The following is a 22354-nucleotide window of genomic DNA, read 5'->3' on the forward strand; positions in this document are numbered from 1 at the left end:
ACATTTTGACGGACTAAAAGGTCCAGTTTTCAACGGCCATAAACAATGTCAAGTGATTAAAAACTCAATCTTTCATTTCTGTCATAATTTCATGTAAATGATACATAGCCTTTTTATTTTTCTTATTTTTTAGAAATAAAAATTAACAAAGCTTAGCGTATTATTTAGATATAAGATTATAGTAGAATAGTAGTTTAGTTTAGTTTAGTCATGTCAGACTTTCTGGAATCTGAAGCAGAGGAGAGCGAGGTTAGTAAAAGATGCTTGTTCTCATTTTGATTGCGTAGTGTTGAATTATCTTTGTAATGATTCGTATTATTGGATATAGTTGGATTCTGAGGCAGAAGAGCAGCCGGCAGAACGTAAAAAACATAAACGGAAAGCAGTTCAAAGTGACGACGAAGACGAAGAAGAAGAAGGTATGAATCGACTTCGACACTTTCTTTTTGTTAGTCAATTAACGTACGGATTGTTTGCCCAATATTAACATAAAATGATGAAAACACAAAAAGTCTAGCTTCAAACGATGACCTTATTCGTTGAAATATCTATCTGTCATTATCATGCTTTATTGATTTATTCATACTAAACATTTGCAAGCATGTGGTCATTGTGAGTATCTAAATGACAAATTTGAAAAAATATTACTTGTAAATTCATCTAGAAAACAGAACGACTAAAGTTGAATTGATTGACTTATATTGAGTCCCAAAAAAATGACCAACTACAATAACTTCACTTTAATTGAACAAGATAAGTGAAATTGCAATTAAACTCTAGATGACGAGGAACGTCTCCGAGAAGAACTTAAAGATTTGATAGATGATGCACCAATAGAAGAATCAGGAAGTGATGGCGAGGACTCTGATGCTAGTGTAGGACCAAAGAAAAGAAAAAAAAGTGATGATGAATTGGATGATCGGCTTGAAGATGAAGATTATGATCTCATTGAAGAAAATCTTGGTGTAAAAGTTGCAAGAGTAAGTAAAAAATATTTATTTCATAGATTACCAATTTTCCTGATTACTAATAATTTTTTTAAGAAATGTGAAACAAATTCCTAATATCATTGAATTCTGAGAAGTTTTTACACACATCATCTTATCTATAGATGATAATATATTATTGAACAATAATATATTATTGTTTCAGTTTGGATGTGTGTATTTAAATCAATGCCATTTTATTTTAAATCTCATAGTTTCCCTAATAGTGAGTTTGTCTTTGTGCATGGTATAAAGTTGACTGTGGACTCTGATGATTTTTAAATTAGGTAGATTGTGAACTTGACTGCACATTTTAAACAAAACAAAGATACTGAAGTACTAACACAAGACAAAATGAAATACTACATTAGGACATTATTTCTTTTAGAACAAATTTAAACGTCTACGTCGACTGGAAGATGACGACAGTGACAATGAAGGGGCAGATGATCCTGACCTGGAAAGAGAAGTTATTGCAGAGAAATTGTTTGTTGGTGGTTCTGATGAGGTAAGCAAGACAATTTGACTCTTGAAGAAATGCTATGAATCGACTTTTTTATTAATTTTGATTAGCCCATGGTCCAAAATAGTGTATAACTAAGCATGGTTTGTGTGTTTCCGAACTTCATATTAGTTTGTTTTCCATACATTTGTATTGAATTAAAGTTGGTATTAATATGTTTTAAAATTCATCTTTTTAACTTATTAGGAAGATGAGAATCGTTCCGATTCAGCCGCACCACGTGGTGATGTAGAATATGATGATGATAATGAAGAGTTGGAATCAGATGCTGATGATTTTATTGTTGATGATGATGGTAGACCAATAGCTGAACGCAAAAAGAAACGCAAACCTATATTTACTGATGCGTAAGTTTTTAAACCTTAAAGTTAATACATTATCTTTTGTATCACATTAAGAACCACAGCCCCGAGAGCTCACCTACACGCCAGCCTCTCAAGGCTATCAGCGTAGGTAGTGATTTTTTATTTATTAGGATACATTAAAAAGCGAAAGATGTATATTTGATCAAGAATATTTAAGTAATGTAATTAATATTTTTAATTGGAACCTTCATGATAATAGTTGGTGGTTTTCATCTATGATGTTGAAGTGCAAGAATCACTATTTTGGCTCCTTGTCTGTATTGGCTATTTCAACAATTCAAATCTTTATTTAACCTCTCAACAAACAAGATGGCCTAAGCATTAAAACCACTCAAATTAAGTCTAGATCAACACCATTATTAAAAAAAATCATATTTGATGATGAGCTGTAGAAATTTTATTTTTGTATTTGTGAAGATTAGCATAAGATGTATTTTACCACAAATAGGCATAAATCAAAAGTACATAAATATTAAAAACATTATTTTAGGTCACTGCAAGAAGGTCAAGATATATTCGGTGTAGATTTTGACTATGATGAATTTGAAAAATATGGCGAAGAAGATTACGAGGATGAAGACGAAGAGGATCTGGATGAATATATTGAAGATGATGAAGAGGAAGGTCAGTCTAAATTGTATATAATAATAAAAACTGGGGACAAATCATGCACCGTCAACTGGCCTCAAATTATGATCTCCGTGTTATGGGTACCAAAGACTGACATTATAGATACACATATATAGATAATTAACACCCAGATGAAGAGAAAACAAACCATTCATCACACAAATGTTTGTCCAATTTTGGAATCAAAGCCACGATCCTTGGCACAACAGTCAGGGGTACTGTCTAATGGGCCACCGAGTCGATCAAAATATATAATATATATAAAGATACCAATTATATTCTTTTTTAACAATTTAATGATGCTTAATGGTAATTGAGAATTTGATTTATCCTTATTCTTCTGGAAAAAAAAACGTAATAATTTTTATTCTATGTCATATAATATGATTACTATAATTTGAACATTAAATTACAAGTAACTGTGGCGTTTTAATGTTTAATTCTTTAATTAATAATTAGTTTAAAAGTCGACTACTTTATGTAGTTTGTTTTGGTCAGTATCTTTTAAAGGCATTTTGAACATCCATTGGGCTTTTGTTTTTCTTTCTTGTATACCACTGGAGCTACTGAAAGTCAACATTTTTTATGTAACGAAAAAGAAAGCATAGTAATAATTTCATTAAAATAATAGGTGAAAGACGTAGGACAAAGAAGGGTAAAGCTAAAAGGCCAAGCAAGAAGTCGATCTTCGAAATATACGAACCCAGTGAATTGAAGAGAAGTCACTTTACTGATTTGGATAATGAGGTTAGTGGGTATATCAAATCCATTTTACAATTCATTCTATTGATAATAAAAATCTGTAAAGTTTTAAAGAATAATTTGCTATTAATTTTTTAAGTATTGTATTTTTATAATGACTTGGAAATTTGTTAATATTGACGCATGTTAATTAGGCATTGGAAGATAATTGTCGTTTTTAATTATGAATTAATAGATACGTAAAACTGATGTTCCTGAACGTATGCAAACTCGTGAAGTGCCTATAACTCCAGTGGAGGAAGGCAGTAATGAATTGGAAGAAGAGGCAGAATGGATTTACAAGCAGGCTTTCTTGAAGCCTTCAGTTTCCAAAGCTGATGCACAGGACGCCAGGGAGAGAACTAGACGGTAAGAGTTTATTTACCATGTGGATACTATGAATGGTTGACTTATACACAGAAAATGTATTAACGAGGATAGTGACTTCCAAGCAAATTGTGAGGTCCTTTTTAAAGGAAAAGTTTCTTAAATATTTTTTTAATAAAATGGTAATTTTCTTTCTTTAGAGGTTCAAGTACAATAACGAAGATTCGTCAAGCGCTTGACTTCATGCGAAATCAGACCTTAGAAGTGCCTTTCATAGCGTTCTACCGTAAGGAATACGTGGAGCCAGAACTCAGTATCAACGATCTGTGGAAAGTTTATAAATATGATGCTAAGGTATGTGATAGAGGTGTGATGATAAATTAAACTTGATTTTTGATAAGAAAGTGTGGTGTTAAATGTAGTTGAAAATCTTTCTAAGAAATTTACAAATTTAAGCCAGCGCTTACACAAAAAATAACATTTGTACTGGTGGTAGGGCGTAATGTGAGCACAGAGAAGGACAGTCTTGTAATTTTTTGACGCGAAGGATGTATGTATCATGCAGTATTTTTCCTGGTATTTTGGTTACCGGAAACACAAATAAAAGTCAAGAACAAGTACACCTGGGTCTCAAATATCTTTCATAAAGATATTGTTTTGTTAATTGGGTGTATCTGATCAGGAATCGAATCGAGTGTGTTTTTAGCAATAATTATTACTTGTATTTTAGAGTTCAATATTAGCTTCATATGATGCGAATGTAAAAAAAATTAAAGCGTGAATTTCAATGTAAATAATTCTTTGGACAGTGGTGTCAGCTCAAACAACGGAAAGAGAATTTGCTGAAGCTATTCGAGAACATGCGTGATTATCAATTGGACAAAGTAATGGAGAATCCCGATGCTCCCATACCTGAAAACATGAGACTCGTCAAAGATGAAGATATAGAAAGGTGAATAAAGTTTTTATAAAAAAAATGTACATTCGCCCCGCTGTATATGTCCGATACCATCAGTCTGCATATTTATGGATCACTGTTGTAGAATCTTAGGGACATAACATTTTAATGTGCTCTATGACGCACGAAAACCAAAGAAAACACTTAATATAGTCAACTATTGATATTATTGTTACGCGCTGCGGTTCGGGATAAATAAAATTCCATCAAAGTACAACTAAAAGCTGTATTCAATACTCAGAACACTTAAAACACTTCACAAACACTTTAAAATTCTCAATTCGCTTCTTCCGCTTCGCTTCAGGTGATCCGTTCACTGTTTTGCTTCGAGTAGCTCCGATCACTAACTGCTTGCGTGCCATCTCTGCAACGCATTTATAGTCCTTCCATATTCGTTCGACTATTCGGCAATAGATGGCGTTACTCTAACCGGCGTGATATTATTATTATAACCTTTTTTTAGATTGAAATCTGTACAAACTCCTGAAGAGCTGCGGGACGTACACGCTCATTTCCTGTTGTACTATTCCTGTGAACTTCCCGAAATGCAGAGAGTACAACGCATCAAGGAACGGAAGAAGGAACTTGAGGAACGAAAGTGAGTACTACAAGAAACTATTACGTCGAATTACTATCAAACTTTATTTTTAACTAGCTGACCCGGCAGACTTCGTAGTGCTTCAATCGATAAATAAAAGATCTAAACTTTTGTATAATATTATTTTTATTTCATTCCGAACATTTCATATTTATCCACCTTTTAAACCTTCTCTGAACTTCTACAAATAATTCAAGACCAAAATTAGCCAAATCGGTCCAGCCGTTCTCGAGTTTTAGCGAGACTAACGAACAGCAATTCATTTTTATATATAGAGATTATTGCAGATGGATTAACAAGGTCCCAGCCCACCTGTGTGTGTTAAGTGGTTACTGAAGTCCATAGATATATACAACGTAAATGCCGCTGCCTACCTTGAGATATAAGTTCTAAGGTCTCAGTATAGTTACAACGGCTGGCCCACCCTTCAAACCGAAACGCATTACTGCTTCACGGCAGAAATAGGCAGGGCGGTGGTACCTACCCGCGCGGACTCACAAGAGGTCCTACCACCAGTAATTACGCAAATTATAATTTTGCGGGTTTGATTTTTACTACACGATGTTATTCATTCACCGTGGAAGTCAGTCGTGAACATTTGTTAAGTACGTATTTCATTAGAAAAATTGGTACCCGCCTGAAATTCGAACATGATGTGCATCGCTCCACACTAATGCACCGGACATCTTATTTATCCTTTAGGCCACGACGACTTCGTATGTTATGGACGTCGACTATGTTATGTAAAATTGTTAATAACGTACGTATTTTAGAAAACTTGCTCGGGAAGAGGCCGAAAAGAACGGGGAAGATGCAGAGGAAGCAGCAGCAGCCATTGAAGCTATAGAACTTGACGAAGAAGACCTAACGGACATCAAATACGCAGCCAAATCGGGACCTTATGAACTGTGCAGGAAGGCTGGTATCGGTATGTTGGACAATGACTTACTGTGCTACGGAATAATGAACATTATAACAACTAACGGTCATCCTTTCACGTCGAACCCGTCGCTTGCGACGAAGGGCTCGACGAGTAAATTAACCCACAGACAGCCTACTGAGTTTCTCGCCAGATCTTCTCAGGGGGTCGCGTTTGCGATCCGGTGGTAGATTCTGCGAAGCACTGCTCTTGCTAGGGCCAGTGTTAGCAACGTCGTTAGGTTGGAGCCCCGTGAGCTCACCTACTAGTTAAGGTTACGCTGAAATAGCCTCTGAAGGCTATCAGCTTAGGTAGGAAAAGAAAAGAAAAATAACAACTCAACTTTTACTTTGTGATGTGATGAAGAAACGTTGAGTACATTTGGTATTAATGATCTGTTAATTGTAGAACGAGAATTAAATGATTAGCTCCTTCAGATGAACCAGTAATAACCATGATTATATTGAGGGGTGAAAGTCTATTTGGTTTAAGCGACATTGTTGCAACTTTACAGGAGAACTATTTAAAGATTAAAAAATTTGGAAAAAAATAATCGTTGGCTATCTGGATGGGGTAAACTTAACTGAAATTCAATTGAAAACATCGAATTTTTGATACTAGTACCAAATAAAACGGACCTTTAATAATAAAGATAAATATCGCGTATTAAGCGAAATGTCGACTGCCTTTTATCCCTCGATACAGAAATCCGCAGAAAACAGTAGCACTAGACACGGGTTTCGTGTGCGGTTACCCTATAAATATAGAAGAAGCGAAAATTGAATTGAACTCGAGTGAAAAAAAAACTGGTATCGATATTTAAGTTTGTCGAATAAAAAACAATAAATGGCTTATGTAAGATTGATGTTTTGTTTGCAGAGCCCCTCGTTAAGAAGTTTGGTTTAACTCCGGAACAGTTTGCCGAGAACGTTCGCGACAACTACCAGCGGCACGAGGTGGAACAGCAGCCCGTGGCGCCGCTCGAAGCCGCCGCTGAATACGTGAGTCATCACTCATCATTCTCCTGCCCTTCTCTCAGTCACCTGGAGTCTGTGCAACATGGTTTCTTCTTCCACACTCCTCTTCGGAGCTAGCAACATTTTCGAGGAGGACTTTTTGGCAGGAACGCGAGGAGTGAAGTTGTGTGATTTGTTTTATTTGGTCTATTTAGTGTTTCTTCAGGCTTAAATGTGTAATAACGGTGGTTTATTAACTGTTTAATATCTGTGAAAGTGCACAAATGTGGGAAAATGAAACAAAGCCGCTGGACGTAACTTCGCGGGATCCTACAAACAGTCCACTGAAAAAATCTCAGTCAATGATCACCATTTTATTGAAGTTATATCTCTCATCTTATTTAATTTATTTTAATTTCATGCCATGTTTCATAATATTAATCAACTTCATTTCATTTCACTTCATATTATCATTTGCAGAGTTAATTACTATATTAATCAAATTGCTTTTTCAACCTAATTTATTTATACCGTCCCCCTACTAATTTAATTCATACTTACACTGATATTAATAATGGCCAACATAGACAGTTTCCTTCGTTTTTTGTTATTTATAAACTGTAAATAATTAAAACGGCAAATTATATAATAAAAATCTTATTACTTGACACTGGCTAATGTACAAACCGTGCCGAAACAAAAAAAAAAACGAGAGTAAGAAAATTGTTTTTTGACATACGATATGTAACGTATGTAAATCTCGAAGGTTGGCTATGGAGTACTATCGTCTATTGTACTGTGTGCTTAGTGTGAGTTTTTTAACGTTCTCGAAAGCGTAAAAGTTAAATCAAATTTGTATGCAGTTGGAACAGCGCCCCTAGCGGCAAATGTAGGCAAACGTTAAAAAACCCGCACTAAAGCCTTGTTCGGACTAGGCGAGTATTTTAGTCGAGTACCGAGTAATTTAGTAGCTAAATGTGTCTGAACACCGAGTCTGAACACCGATTTAGTCGAGTAGGTTAGTAAATAATTTAGTCAAGTCAATCCATTTTGTTCTATTTTTTCGGGCGAGTAGCGTCTCCCACCACGCCTCCTTGCTCACTGGCTCACTGACTAAACAAGTCCGAACCTGTTGATTAGTCGAGTTCATTAGTGGCACTTCTCAAATGGGTATCTTTGCGCTGAATTTGAAAATGTATTTTCGTTAACAGAAAATTCACCCAACTTTCGGACATTCTCAAACTACCGAAGTATTCTTTGGGATCTCTTCCAATGCTAATTCCTTCAGAAGACATTTAGTAGCTCCTACTTTATCTCTTCTACCGATCTATTTTCGTACCGTACATAAATATCCTCATCCACCTCTTCTAAAATAGCCATTACGATTATCTTAATCAGTTTATTCACTCTATTGCGTTGCAGCCTGTTCATCTTGCAAAACACCGCCCACTTGTGTGCTCTACTGGACCGTAATGCGAACGATTTCTGTGCAGTAGCGAGTAGTTTAGCCACTAAATTACTCGGTACTCGCCTAGTCCGAACAAGGCTTAAGCGCTCTGGTTCGTTTTCATTACACGTTGTCGTACTACAGGTGGGTAACATCGGGTCGGCGGCGGAGGTGGTGCGGCGCGCGGTGTACATGTGCGGCGTGCAGCTCGCGCGGGAGCCGCTGCTGCGGGCCACGCTGCGGGACGCGCTGCGGGAGCGGGCCACCGTCTCCATCAAGCCGACCGCCAAGGGCATCAAGGAGATCGACGAGAACCACGCCTGCTACAGGTGACGGACCACCTGTGCTTAACACTTATCACTAACCCTGCCTATTTCTGCCATGAAGCAGTAATGCGTTGCGGATTGAAGGGTGGTGCAGCCTGTAATATTCTGTGCTGATGTATAACATGTTGGTACCCAATAAATAAAATAAAATAAAATAATTAAAATTATGTACATAACTCAGTAAATAACCAAGCTACCATTGACTTATCAAATTAGTTTCCTAAAAAATTTGGCAGACTAAAAGCAATCAATTAGTTCTGAAAAGTAATTTTCACGTAAAAGATATATCTAAAAAAGAATACTATAATAAATTCAAATTAAGAGATACATATTATGTAAATTATATTTTATATTACGTATAAATGATATTTTTTTGCGCCCAGTATGCCTATGCTTAGAGTGTAAATTGTATTTTAAAAAAATAATCTATGTTTTTGGTAGTGAATACTTTCAAATAGACGAATGGTGACAAAAGGTTCAATTAAGGTTATAAAATCCATTATTGATATAATCGCACCTTACCTTGCTACAATATTTAATGACTGTATTGATGGTGGTGTGTTTCCTGATCTAATGAAATATAGTAAAATAATACCTCTGTTTAAATCTGGTAGTACTTTTGACCCCACTAACTTTAGACCCATTTCAGTACTACCAACATTGAGTAAAATTTTTGAAAAAATTATTTTGGAACAGCTTTTGAACCATTTCTATTCCAATAACCTGCTTCATAACAAACAATATGGATTCACTAGAGGCCGTTCGACTATTGATGCAGGTGTAGATCTTATTAAAAATATTTTTCAGGCTTGGGAGGAATCGCATAATGCCCTTGGGGTATTCTGCGACTTATCTAAAGCTTTTGATTGTGTTGAGCATAATACATTGTTGAGGAAATTACACCATTATGGTATTAGGGGCGTTTCATTAGAACTTATTAAATCTTATTTATCCGGAAGAATCCAAAAGGTAGAGGTTAAAGGAAAGAGATCTTCCGGTGTCTTACTTAATATGGGTGTTCCTCAGGGTTCCATATTGGGTCCCTTCTTATTTCTTGTGTATATCAATGATTTACCAAAGTTTATTGAAACCCGTCACGAGGTCGTATTATTCGCTGATGATACATCATTATTGTTTAAAATTAAACGACAATTGGAAGATTATGACGATGTGAATGATGCTATCTCGCGCGTGGTACATTGGTTTAGTGTTAATAATCTGTTATTAAATAACAAAAAAACAAAATGTATAAAATTTACCACACCCAATGTTAGACAAGTAGACACTAATATCATTGTAAGTGGAGAGACACTGGAGCTTGTTGATTCGACAGTTTTTCTTGGTATAACAGTTGATTCCAGGCTGCAGTGGGGTCCTCACATACGCAAGTTAGCGAATAGACTTAGTTCTGCAGCGTTTGCGGTAAAAAAAATACGAACGTATACTGATGAAGATACGGCACGTCTAGTTTATTTCAGTTATTTTCATAGTGTTATGTCCTATGGCATTTTGCTATGGGGCAATGCTGCCGATGTCGAAACGATTTTCATCCTGCAGAAGAGGGCTATTCGTGCTATTTATAATATGCACCCGAGGGAATCCTTGAGGGACAAGTTTAAGGAAATCAAAATTCTAACTTTAGCGTCCCAATACATTTTTGAAAATTTATTGTACGTGCGTAAAAACATTGTAGAATTCCCCAGAGTCTGCGATTTGCATAATGTGAACACTAGGAACAAACATAGGCTTGCGTTGCCGGCGGCTCGAATTAAGAAAATAAGCAACTCTTTCAGGGGGCTGGGTGTACAGCTTTTCAACAAGATCCCACAAAACGTTCAACTACTACCTGTTCATAGATTTAAGAAAACTGTCAAGGAACGTTTGTGCAACAAGGCATATTATAAAGTTAAGGATTTTTTACTAGATGGCACTACGTGGGAATGAGGCGTTCGCTCCTGGCCTTTTCATTTTTCATTATTATTATTATTTATTTGAATTGTATTTTTTTGACTTGTTTTTTTGTATACTGTAAATATGTTGTCTTTTTTTTTTAAAAAAAGAAAGAAAAGAAAATAGTTGAGAAAATACAAAAAAAAAAAAAAAAAGCCCGCTGAGTTTGTTTCGCCGGTTCTTCTCAGGACTGTGGCTTTTTTTGGAACCGGTGGTAGAGTTAACATTTTCTTTTACATTTTGACATTCAACAAGTGTGTTTTTGATGACATCCAAGTTGAAATAAATGATTTTGAATTTGAATTTGAATTTGAAAAATGGTACATATACTTTATATTATGCCTTTTTTTATTGCAGCCTCAAATATTTAAAGAAAAAACCAGTTCGAGACATTACCGGTGAACAGTTTCTTAAATTAACAATGGCAGCCGAAGACAAACTGTTAGTGGTCACCATCAGTGAGCAGATCGAGGGCAACACCAGCCCTAGTTACTTAGAGGAATTGAAACAGCTCTATCAAAAGGTACGTTAAGTAAAGCATATATCTGGGGATAGATATTATCAAATTGATTTCAACTTCTACCAATTTTGATTCCTAACAATTTGTGGATGATTAATTCAGTATTTAGAAGTATACTAGCTGTACCCGTCCGCTTCACTGGGCATTTAAAATCAACATTATTATTTCTCACCCTAGTTCCACGAAATAGAATAGGTTCAATATTGACGACAAAACAATACAAAAACAATGGTAGGAAGTTCCACGAAAGTTAAGAATGTGTCATAAAATAGCAGATGTTAAATTTGTAATTTGTTTTGTCATTTGTTCCTCCTAAATAATATAAATAAATAAAGCTCGACTGTCGCTTATAGAGGTATAGATAAGTAGCAGTCTCACTTACGGAGGTCCATGGGGAAAAACGACTCTCTTACAAAGGTTTCTGTTTCTCGCTAATAGAGGTTTTGGGAGCTTAAAATGACGGGTCCTGGCTATTACTCTCACTTACAGAGTTTTCTCACTTATCCATTTCTCACTTACCCAGGTTTGACTGTATATAGAAAGTATATTTGTAAAAATGTTGTTTTAGGACGAATTTGCTGCCACAGTACAAGCGTGGAATGAACTTCGCTCAGAGGCGGTCACCATTGCCTTGACCAAGATCGTCATGCCCGAGTTGAGAAGAGAACTGCACGCTGTGCTCTTACAGGAATCTAAAGATTATGTTCTCAAGTATGTATTAAGAGAATCAATTTTATGTAGTAGAACAACTATATTAACTAGACTTCTATAATGTTTTCTCACACCACCGGTACACATAACGGTGTTTGTTTAAGGAAATTTCTAAATGAATATTAAATTAATTTACTAAATTTAAGCAAGATTGTCTAATGGTGTAAAAATACATGGTTTATTAATTGAATACCGAAATACTAAGATTTTTTGCTGTTATTTTTACTTTCAGCTATAGTAAGGTTTCATTTTAAATTATTTGTATCTTATCTATGTATAATCTGTCTTTGTATTTGATGTCGCAATAATTATAGTACAAATCTCTAGATAATTTAAGTTAATGTCTACGGTGCTGTTTGTCTTGACTTAGAATGCCTACAGTTTAACATAGACATTGTTCTTTAGATAGCTATTAAAGTATTTTAATTAAACCAAAGAAAATATACAACACGAATTTAGATTATGCGCATTTTTGAGATTTAATAAGACTTTTCTTTTTATAAAGGTGTTGTCGTCGGAGACTGTACGACTGGTTGAAAGTAGCTCCGTACGAGTCTAGAATATCTGATGATGATGATGAGTGGGACGCCTCCAATGGTAAGTGTTGTTGCAGACATATGTGTGGCTCTGCTTAGGGTCCGTTCACACAGACCGACTAGGAGAGAAGAGCAGATTTTTTATCACTTTGGAAACGGAGTTTTGAGTAATCGTAGTAAAGTTTATTTTTGCATGTGCACTTTTTTTGTCATTAAGAATGGTTGAACGCGCTGCGTGTGAAATAATAATTGGGCGCCCTTTCTCGCTCGCGTAGCCGATCTGCTCCGATTGCGTTCAGATCTCTTCCAGCCGGTCTATGTGAAATAGTTGGCGGCTCCGCTCCGGCCAATTCCAAACGTATACGATCCGGTCTGTTTGAAAAGAAAAAAGGGGGCCGATGCTCTCCGAGCCGATCTGTGTGAACGGACCCTTATCAATGCCCTAGCGCCATCTAGTAAGCGCGCGCTCAAAATGTAATACATGTATAAATGCCGTGTAAAAAATAATAATTGTAATTTCATATTTATATGTTTACTCTAAAATAATGCTTAACTCATTGCGTCAAAGCTTACTTCGCAAAATTACGGTTTAACGGAGCTGTAGAACTCAAACTGCGGCACACGCCCGTAAATAGACCTTGAAAAATGCCGCGTTCGTCCACGCCAATTTGAACCTTAAATTAATATAATTAAACAGCCGAATTCGCAATAGTTGTTGGCGTGCTTTCAAACGAATTAAATCAGAGGTCTTTGGTAGTGAAGCGACACTCATTACTGCACCAATGTTATTAGGTATGTTTGATGTTGAAACAAAAGTTACTATTGTAAGTGTCGCTAGTGGTGTGCCTTGATTTGATGTATCTTGACACATCTAAGCTCTGGAAACCATATGAAATGCATGCGAATCTGTCATTTGTTCACGTCAGGTTGAGTTGTAACGCCCGGCGCCATAAACACGGGCGCGGGTTCGTTGAAAATGTCTAGGCCGGATCTCCATGACACCGCTGCGCCGACACCCAGTACCATAGGCAAAGCCGCCTCTGATCCTTAATGGTGCAGTACAAAGTTTCTAATGAAATACGTACTTAACAAATGTTCACGATTGACTTCCACGGTGAAGGAATAACATCGTGTAGTAAAAATCAAACACGCAAAGTTATAATTTGCTTAATTACTGGTGGTAGGACCTCTTGTGAGTCCGCACGGGTAGGTACCACCACCCTGCCTATTTCTGCCGTGAAGCAGTAATGCGTTTCGGTTTCAAAGGTGGCGCAGCCGTTGTAACTATACTGAGACCTTAGAACTTATATCTCAAGGTGGGTGGCGCATTTACGCTGTAGATGTCTATGGGCTTCGGTAACCACTTAACACCAGACTTTGAGCTTGTCCAACCATCTAAGCAATAAATAAAAAGTACAATAGAAGTGTGACCGATAGGTGTGCGAGTAATGTCGGTGGCGTACGTGCCGGACCGCGCGCACAGTGCGTTCGCGTGCATCGTGGGCCCGGGCGGCGAGGTGGCCGACCATCTGCGGCTGCCGCACCTGCTGTACCGGCGGAACGCCTGGGACGCGCTTGAGCGCCGCAACAAGGACGCCGATATGACCGCTCTCAGGAGGTAACGGCGCTCGACACACCAGACCGACACATCAGGCCGACACAACAGACCGTCACACTAGGCCGACCTACCAGGCTGACACACCAGAGCGACACACCAGCGCCCCGACACACCAGGCCGACACACCAGGCCGACATACCAGGCCGACACACCAGGCCGACGCCACAAGCGAAAAATAAACAAATAGAGGATCTTACATGCTTACAATGGCTGATTTATTAATCAGAATTAGCGATCATTCCTCGAAATACTTCATGATATGGCTGATCGTAAACTAATAAGGAGATTTACAGACATCAGTAAGACACCGATGCGTGTGGTGGAGAATTAAAGTATATTTAAGTTTCAATAACGTTGTGTGTCCGCACGGGTAGGTACCACCACCCTGCCTATTTCTGCTAAGGCTGCGGTAGCCGTTGTACTGTAAAAACGGACACTTAGAACTCCTATCTGAAAGTGGGTTGCGGCATTTACGTTGTTGATGTTTATGGGCTCTGGTGACCACTTAACAACAGGTCGGCCGTGGCTTGTCCCATCATAGCAATAAAAAATAATAAAAACTCCATCTAATTATGAATTACGTTCACAATTAATATCGCGCACATAAGCAGACCTCCAAAGGACCCTACTTACTACGACCAAGACACGACTAATACGCAATTGCTGTGGCTCAGGTTCATTTGTCGCAAGAAGCCGCACGTGATCGTCATCGGCGGCGAGTCCCGGGAAGCGCTCAATGTTAAAGCCGACATCTCGGACTGCGTTCAGCAGCTGGTGGAGGACGAGCAGTTCCCGAGGATACCTATCGAGATAGCCGACAACCACTTCAGCAAGATTTACAGCAACAGCATACGAGGAAGGGTGAGCGCAATTGTTCACTTAACCAAAAAAAATTACGGCCAACAGCGGACCTCCCTTTAAGCCAGCGGTCGGGGAACTTTTTTAATTATTACCCCAAAATATTTTTGTGTAAGTTGATATTAATTACCCCATGTAGAAGAACAAAATAAACGCGCTTATTTTTAGCATCTTTCATATAATTTTGAAAACAATAACTAAAGATTTAATTTAAACATTATTTATTCAATTTATCAATGTAATACCTAGTAATATATAACGGTAATAATAGTAATATATGTAATATACAGTTGAGGAAAAAAAATCGCCCCCACAGAAAATATAAGTATTCATCATTCATTGTTTCATTTCGTTTCATCGAGTTTGAAATCACAACGATCCTAAAGAAGTTTCACTTCAATATACTCCGCGCGCGAGCTCCGAGGATTCGGGGGCTGAGGAAGCGGGCGGGCGTGCACCGCGCCCGACCGTCGCTTCATACCCCGCACTCTCCCAGTACTAGTGTTGACTTTAACGTGAGAGTACGCTTACCGACTCGTTTTTAATTTTGCGATAGCAGTGTTAGTTACGTGTGATTTCTAATATAAATAGTCTTACACTTATAAGTCTTTTTGTTTGCACAAATAGCTATTTAATTTGATGAAAAAGGAATGGCGAGCACTAGCATAATAAACATGTCTTAGCATTAGAGGAATATTACTTGCAAAAGGATGGCTTAATGGAGGACGTTGTCGAATCATTTATTATTGAAGTATGTGAGGAGAGTGACATCAAGAGGAGAGTGCATCAAATTCTTCAACTACTGATTAATCTGATTGCGACAGTAATTAATAAGATTTCACGTTCATTTTGTTCAATAAAAATCAGTTCATTAATTGAAATTCATACGTGATCAATTGTTGTTGTTTTTTTTTTTCAAGTACATAATACCCTCATAAAACTATTTTATAATTTACACTCGCACGGAGACTTAAGATGTGTTAGTATCGATAGCGCAATATCGACCAATTACAACACTAGCTCATTACGTCAACATTCCTTAAAAATCCTCGGAGCTCGCGCGCGGACAGTATATACTTTTTACTCACAAAAGTTTCATTTTTACTCCCAAAAATTTCATTTTACCCCATTCGGGGTAATTTACCCCGGTTCCCCGACCGCTGCTTTAAGCGGTCCAATAATCGCATTTTTCTGTTTCAGAACGATTTCCGTGAATACCCAGACATCCTGCGTCAAGCCATTTGTCAAGGTCGTCTGCTGCAGGATCCGCTGATGGAAATATCGCAGCTGTGCGGCCCGGACGAGGAAATACTGTGCCTCCGATACCATCCGCTGCAGGATCAAATCGCCAAGGACGATCTGCTCGAGGGTATAGAACTGGAATTCGTGAACAGGGTCAACGAAGTGGGCGTCGACGTCAACGAGGCGGTGCTGACGGGCCGAGGGACCGAGCTGCTGCAGTACGTGTGCGGCCTCGGCCCGAGGAAGGCGCAGGCCCTGATAAAACTCTTCAAGCAGACCAACCAGAAGCTGGAGAACAGAACGCAGTTGGTCACGGTCTGTCACATGGGCCCAAAAGTCTTCATAAACTGTTCAGGCTTTATCAGGATAGACACGAACAGCCTCGGCGACAGTACCGAGGCGTACATTGAAGTGCTGGACGGGTCCAGAGTGCACCCGGAGACGTACGAGTGGGCCCGCAAGATGGCGGTCGACGCTTTGGAGTACGAAGACGAGGACGCCAACCCGGCGGGCGCTCTGGAGGAAATCCTCGAGGCTCCAGAGAGACTTAAAGACCTGGACTTGGACGCGTTCGCTGAAGAGCTGGAACGTCAAGGATTCGGTAATAAGAGCATAACCCTGTACGATATTCGAGCGGAATTGAACTCTAGGTACAAGGATCTTAGGGTGTCGTATCGTTCGCCAACGCCCGAGGAACTGTTCGACATTTTAACAAAAGAGTCACCGGATACGTTTTACGTGGGGAAAATGGTCTTAGCGTCTGTGATCGGCATCACGCACAGGAAACCGCAGCGGGAGATGCTGGACCAGGCGACGCCCGTTAGAAACGACGAGACGGGGCTGTGGCAGTGTCCGTTTTGCTTCAAGAATGATTTTCCTGAGCTGTCTGAAGTGAGTTTTAATATTTCGTCTTCTCGCATCAAAACTATAATCTCAAAACTTCTAACTTTACAGGAGAATGTTTTAAAGGTTTAACATGTGATATTTTTAATATTAATCATCTTTGCAACATTTATTTGTTATTTTTCACCAGTTACGTTATATGTCTTTTCAAGTAAGATAAAATTATGTATTAATTTTGTTTATAGTAGTCAAAACATAGGTAAACTAAAAAAATAAACATAAAACTAAACTACGCTCTTTTGACAGCATTTATGAGAAATATACTTACTGGTGATACCGAATGTTTCCGCATATTAACTCATTTCGAATATTTTTGGAAATTGTACAATGTTTTAATGCGAAAAGCCGATTTGTTCACAAACATGTTGTTATTTACTTACTTACTATAAATTCAGTTATTGTAACTAGATATTTTTATCAGTCGTTGCGTTTGTACATAATAACTTCATAATGTGTGGGTGAACTTGATGCGGTTTTGAAATATGAACTTTGATTAAGATTATCAAATAAATGGTTAAATACATTTATTTCCAGGTGCGTAACAAGTACTTAGTGTCTGGGCAGTTCGAATACATGTCACATGATGTCGTAGAAATTGTCATAATTATCAATGTATTAATTTTTTTATTGCTTAGATGAGTGGACGAGCTCACGAACCACCTGATGTTAAGTGATTACCGGAGCCCATTGACAACGTAAATGCCACCAGTTCACTTAAAATACGCATGGTCTGGTCAATGGGTGCTGCCATGTTTTTTCAAATGCGAAATTACTAGGTATGGAGCCATTTCGACGCGGGTGCGTGCCCGGGCCAGGCGACCGGCGTCCGGATCCGGCTGGACAACGGCCTGTCCGGTTACATACACATCAAGAACCTGTCGGACCGCCACGTCACGGATCCGACCGAGAGGGTCCGCATCGGGCAGACCGTGCACTGCCGGGTCATCAAGATCGACGTCGAACGCTTCTCCGTGGACTGCACTTCAAAGTCTTCGGACTTGTTGGATAAGAATAATGAATGGAAGTGAGTTTAGAAAGAAAGAAAGAAAGAAAATCTTTATTCGCCAGAAATATAGTTTACAAGATATAGGACATAGCTTCATATATTTCGCCTGTTTAGGCATGCGAAAATTTAATTTATTTTTATATTAATTATAACACAAAATTTACTAAATCTATCTATTTTTACATTCTATCACTTCTTATTCTAATATTTTATTATGTACAACACTTATCATTTAAAAATTCTTGCACACTATAATAAGCCTTGTCTATTAGCCATAAATATAATTTTCTTTTAAATTGAGTTAGTGGAAGATCTCATATGCTGTTTGGTATCTTATTAAATATTCTGATAGTCATAGGATAACAGTTTGTATGGTAGTAACGAGTATTTAGTATGAGTTTAGAGGAATTTTGTGTCGGTATTTTTTTTATTGCTTAGATGGGTGGACCAGCTCACAGTCTACCTGGTGTTAAGTGGTTGCTGGAACCCATAGACATCTACAACGTAAATGCGCCACCCACCTTGAGATATAAGTTCTAAGGTCTCAGTATAGTTACAACAGCTGCCCCACCCTTCAAACCGAAACGCATTACTGCTTCACGGCAGAAATAGGCGGGGCGGTGGTACCTACCGGTGCGGACTCACAAGAGGTCCTACCACCGGTAAAAGTAATGCGTAAATGAGGTTCACAACTTATCTAATATTAAGTGACTATGTGAACCCATGTAGTATTGGGATTGAAATAAAACGATTCCACTGTTACACTTTTATTCATCTTTTCTAAAATCTTCGTATTTAAATAAAAAATTAACTAACGCCTTTTACGCCTTACTCCATTATAATCGTCTTGGCCATCTCACTTTTCTTTGGTCATTCAGTGTGCCATTATCTTTTCCCTTTCTTACCGTATTTTCTCACTCACATCTAACGTTCCATTCTTACCAATCCTAAATATATATAAATGTCACTACCAACCTTGAGGCATGAGGTCGAAATATCAATTGAGTTATATATCTCACCATTGTAACCTGAACAGGCAGAGTACTGATGCCTAATTGTGCTATCTACTTTATATTATTTCAATGAATTTGAAAATGTTACATAACATTTCAAGGTTGGTAACAATCTGTTTGTATTGTTTGTTAAACGCTTAACACGCCGATTTGATTGTACAAAATTAATTTAAAAATCCACTGTTTCAGTATAGAATTAATTTTTAATTTACAGACCTCCAAAGGACCCTTACTACGACCAAGAAACGGAAGACAAAGATATACGCAAAGAAAAAGATGCAAAACAGAACAAGGATCGCATGCAGTACGTAAAACGCGTGATAGTACATCCGGCATTCCACAATATCTCGTTTGCGGAGGCTGAAAAGCTTATGGACAAAATGGCACAGGGAGAGGTCATCGTGAGGCCTAGTAGTAAGGTAATGATGTTTCATTATTTTTTCTTCAGAAGTATAAATTATATGTCATTATATCGTTGCTGTTTCTTTAATGCTCATTGTGGTCTGGTAATCTGTAGTGGTCGCTAATATTAAACTCCATTTAGATTTAGCCCATTTCGATCTGGTATCGAGATGAATTTAAGCCTTCATCAAACAGAACGCGTACTTAGCGCGCGTCAGAGCGATAACTAACGCCGCGCTATGACGCCGGGATAACGTCATAATACCGTAATCATACCGTCAAACAGAGCGCCAGCGCTATGAGCGCTATAGCGCTGGCGCACTGTTTGACGGTATGTTACCGTAGTAGTACAACACCTCTCGGCGTCATAGCGTAGCGCTCTGACGCGCGCTAATAACGCGTTCTGTTTGACGAAGCCTTTCGGTTTAAGATTTATTCCTTTCTTTCCTATATCGGTTGACATACGAAAAATGTAAATTTTTTTATTTGTTTGAAATATTAGAAGTACGCTTGTTTGAAAATTTTATTATGTTATTAGGGACGTTCTTTTATTTATGAAGGTACATTGTTTTCCTTCATCTGGATCAAAATCAGTATTTTATCAGTATTTAAGATATTTTTAAATTTATGGTTAAAATTTGGACAAAGGATTTAACGGATTTAATGTTTATTTACTATTTTTACAGGGTTCTGACCATTTGACCGTAACGTGGAAAGTCACTGATGGAATTTATCAACACATCGACGTGAGGGAGGAAGGCAAAGAAAATGCTTTCTCATTAGGTAAAGTAACTGACTGTTTTTTTTTGAAATTATTTTATAGAATTTTCGTATTTGTTACGAACGTAATGTATTATTATTTATTGTTTCAGGTCGAAGTCTTTGGATACAGGGATCCGAATTTGAGGATTTGGATGAAATAATAGCTCGTCACGTGACACCGATGGCGGGGCACGCCCGAGATCTCATTGCGTACAAATACTATAAGCCTCTCGGCGGGATCAGGGATAAAGCTGAAGAAATACTCAAGGAGGAGAAAGCCAAAAACCCTAACAAAATTCATTACGTTATCTCGGCCTCGAAGAACTATCCCGGGAGATTTCTACTGTCCTATTTGCCGCGAGCGCGTTGTACGCACGAGTACGTGTCCGTGTCGCCGGACGGGTACAAGTTCCGGCAGCGGATGTTCGACTCTCTTTCGGGATTGCTCAAATGGTTCAAAGAACATTTCCGGGAGCCGCCGCCATCCGGCACGCCGGCACAGCGCGCCGCCGCAGCTCGCACGCCGCACGGCGCAGCCTCCGCTTTATATCAGACTCCCGCCGCCCACACGCCGGCCTTCCACACACCCGCGCACACGCCAGGACCTGCCTATATTAACACCCCCTACACACCATCCGCGCAAACGCCCTACATGACGCCCTTCGCGTCCACGCCGCGGCAGACAGATTTCTTGACGCCTGCGGCACCGCGTCACAAGGCGGCACCGGCGGCCGCCTACACCGAGCCCGCCGACTGGCAGAAGGCAGCTGAAGACTGGGTGCGGCACCGCGGCGGGTCGGCTCGCGACACCCCGCGCCGTACCCCGCGACACGACGCGCGCTCCACCCCGCGGCACGACGCCCGCTCCACGCCGCGCCAGGACGCGCGCTCCACGCCGCGACAAGACGTCCGCTCGACGCCGCGACAAGACGTCCGCACGACGCCGCGTTACGACGCGCGCTCGACGCCGCACTCGCAGATGTACACGCCGACGCACACGCCGCACACGCCGCGCTCGTCCCGCACGCACTCGGCGCGCTCCACGCCGCACACCAACACGTCGCCGCGCTCCATGTCGCTCGGCGACGCGACTCCACTCTACGACGAAAATTGAACCCTCAATCCACTTATATTTTTGGACCGCAACGTACTGAATTAATTATTCTTATTACGGCTCCCCTTATAGTGGGCTCTCGTCCTCTCGTGTAGTGGAATCCTCGATACGGGCTATCGCTTTGGCTTCGTTTTGCTTTTATTCAGTTTCGCGAGACAGGTCGATCGACGTGTTTTGATAATTTCAAATAGTTTAAGATCCTAATTTTTTAAATAAAATCACACAATGTTACTTACTTACTACCTACTTGAAACTAAAGCCATTCAACGAACCAAGAAAAAAAACCGTCAAATTGTCGTGTTCGTGGGAACTCAATTAGGGCCTTAAGTATTTAAGTACATTTAGGAACGATTATATAAAATCAACGGAAAATATTGTTTAAAAATATTTATAATAATGAAATAGCTCTTCATTGATCAGTAGAAGTATGTATGTACATATATACGAAATTGTAAGCAATGTTGCTTTTTTAATAAAACAGTATACTGTTTTCAACCTCTGAAACAGATAAATAAGACTATTTATATAACAGATTGTACGATCATACGTCACTTTGCTTGTTTCAATTTGTCTTTTTTTTTTATTTCTTGACAATTGTTAAAAGTAAAAATGTTTATGATGTTACGACGCTACAGCTCTGATATTGTTGTGCAAAATAGAAGTATGTTATATATAAATAAATATTTATACAAAAATGCGTAATTCGTTAAGGCGCAAAATAAAAGCAATAATAACTGATAGTTAGTTAAATTACATTCAAGCCTCACGTTTCAAAGTATATAACGTTATGTATATTTAAAAAAGTGCTAGGTTAGTGTAAACTACCCGATAACGACTATTTATAGAGTACGCACTTCAGGTATCTATAGAATTGCCGGAGTCTTTTCGCAGAGCCTTTGGTTAATTTAAAAAGGTATAAAATAAAATAATTTTTTTCATAAAA

The 22354-nt window shown here is 38.7% G+C and overlaps 1 protein-coding gene and 2 non-coding genes across 3 annotated transcripts; all 3 read left to right on the plus strand.

Moving 5' to 3' along the window:
• Positions 1–50: 50 nt before the first annotated feature.
• On the plus strand, positions 51–22354 carry LOC101738765 (transcription elongation factor SPT6). The gene is made up of 24 exons (XM_038012447.2): positions 51–249; positions 329–419; positions 781–980; positions 1375–1494; positions 1696–1856; positions 2365–2498; positions 3136–3251; positions 3442–3614; positions 3773–3926; positions 4382–4524; positions 4994–5128; positions 5902–6056; positions 6927–7048; positions 8595–8779; positions 11084–11249; positions 11815–11957; positions 12463–12554; positions 13931–14111; positions 14786–14972; positions 16170–17102; positions 17891–18138; positions 19348–19552; positions 20222–20318; positions 20408–22354. The coding sequence occupies exons 1-24, from the start codon at positions 211–213 to the stop codon at positions 21409–21411; spliced, it is 5184 nt and encodes a 1727-aa protein (XP_037868375.1). The 5' UTR covers positions 51–210; the 3' UTR covers positions 21412–22354.
• Mir3421 (microRNA mir-3421) lies at positions 13185–13333 on the plus strand. Its single transcript, NR_107700.1, has one exon. It is a non-coding gene; the product is annotated as a microRNA mir-3421 (primary transcript).
• Mir2839 (microRNA mir-2839) lies at positions 19804–19878 on the plus strand. Its single transcript, NR_107440.1, has one exon. It is a non-coding gene; the product is annotated as a microRNA mir-2839 (primary transcript).

This window comes from Bombyx mori, chromosome 8 (assembly GCF_030269925.1).
Source record: "Bombyx mori chromosome 8, ASM3026992v2".
NCBI lineage: Eukaryota > Metazoa > Arthropoda > Insecta > Lepidoptera > Bombycidae > Bombyx > Bombyx mori.

Bases quoted from the DNA above. Each gene is read 5' to 3' on its own strand.
- LOC101738765 (XM_038012447.2), top strand. From the start codon at position 211: ATGTCAGACTTTCTGGAATCTGAAGCAGAGGAGAGCGAG. The intron at 11,250-11,814 runs GTACGTTAAGTA...ATGTTGTTTTAG, and splicing joins TGAAACAGCTCTATCAAAAG to GACGAATTTGCTGCCACAGT. The intron at 19,553-20,221 runs GTAATGATGTTT...CTATTTTTACAG, and splicing joins TCGTGAGGCCTAGTAGTAAG to GGTTCTGACCATTTGACCGT.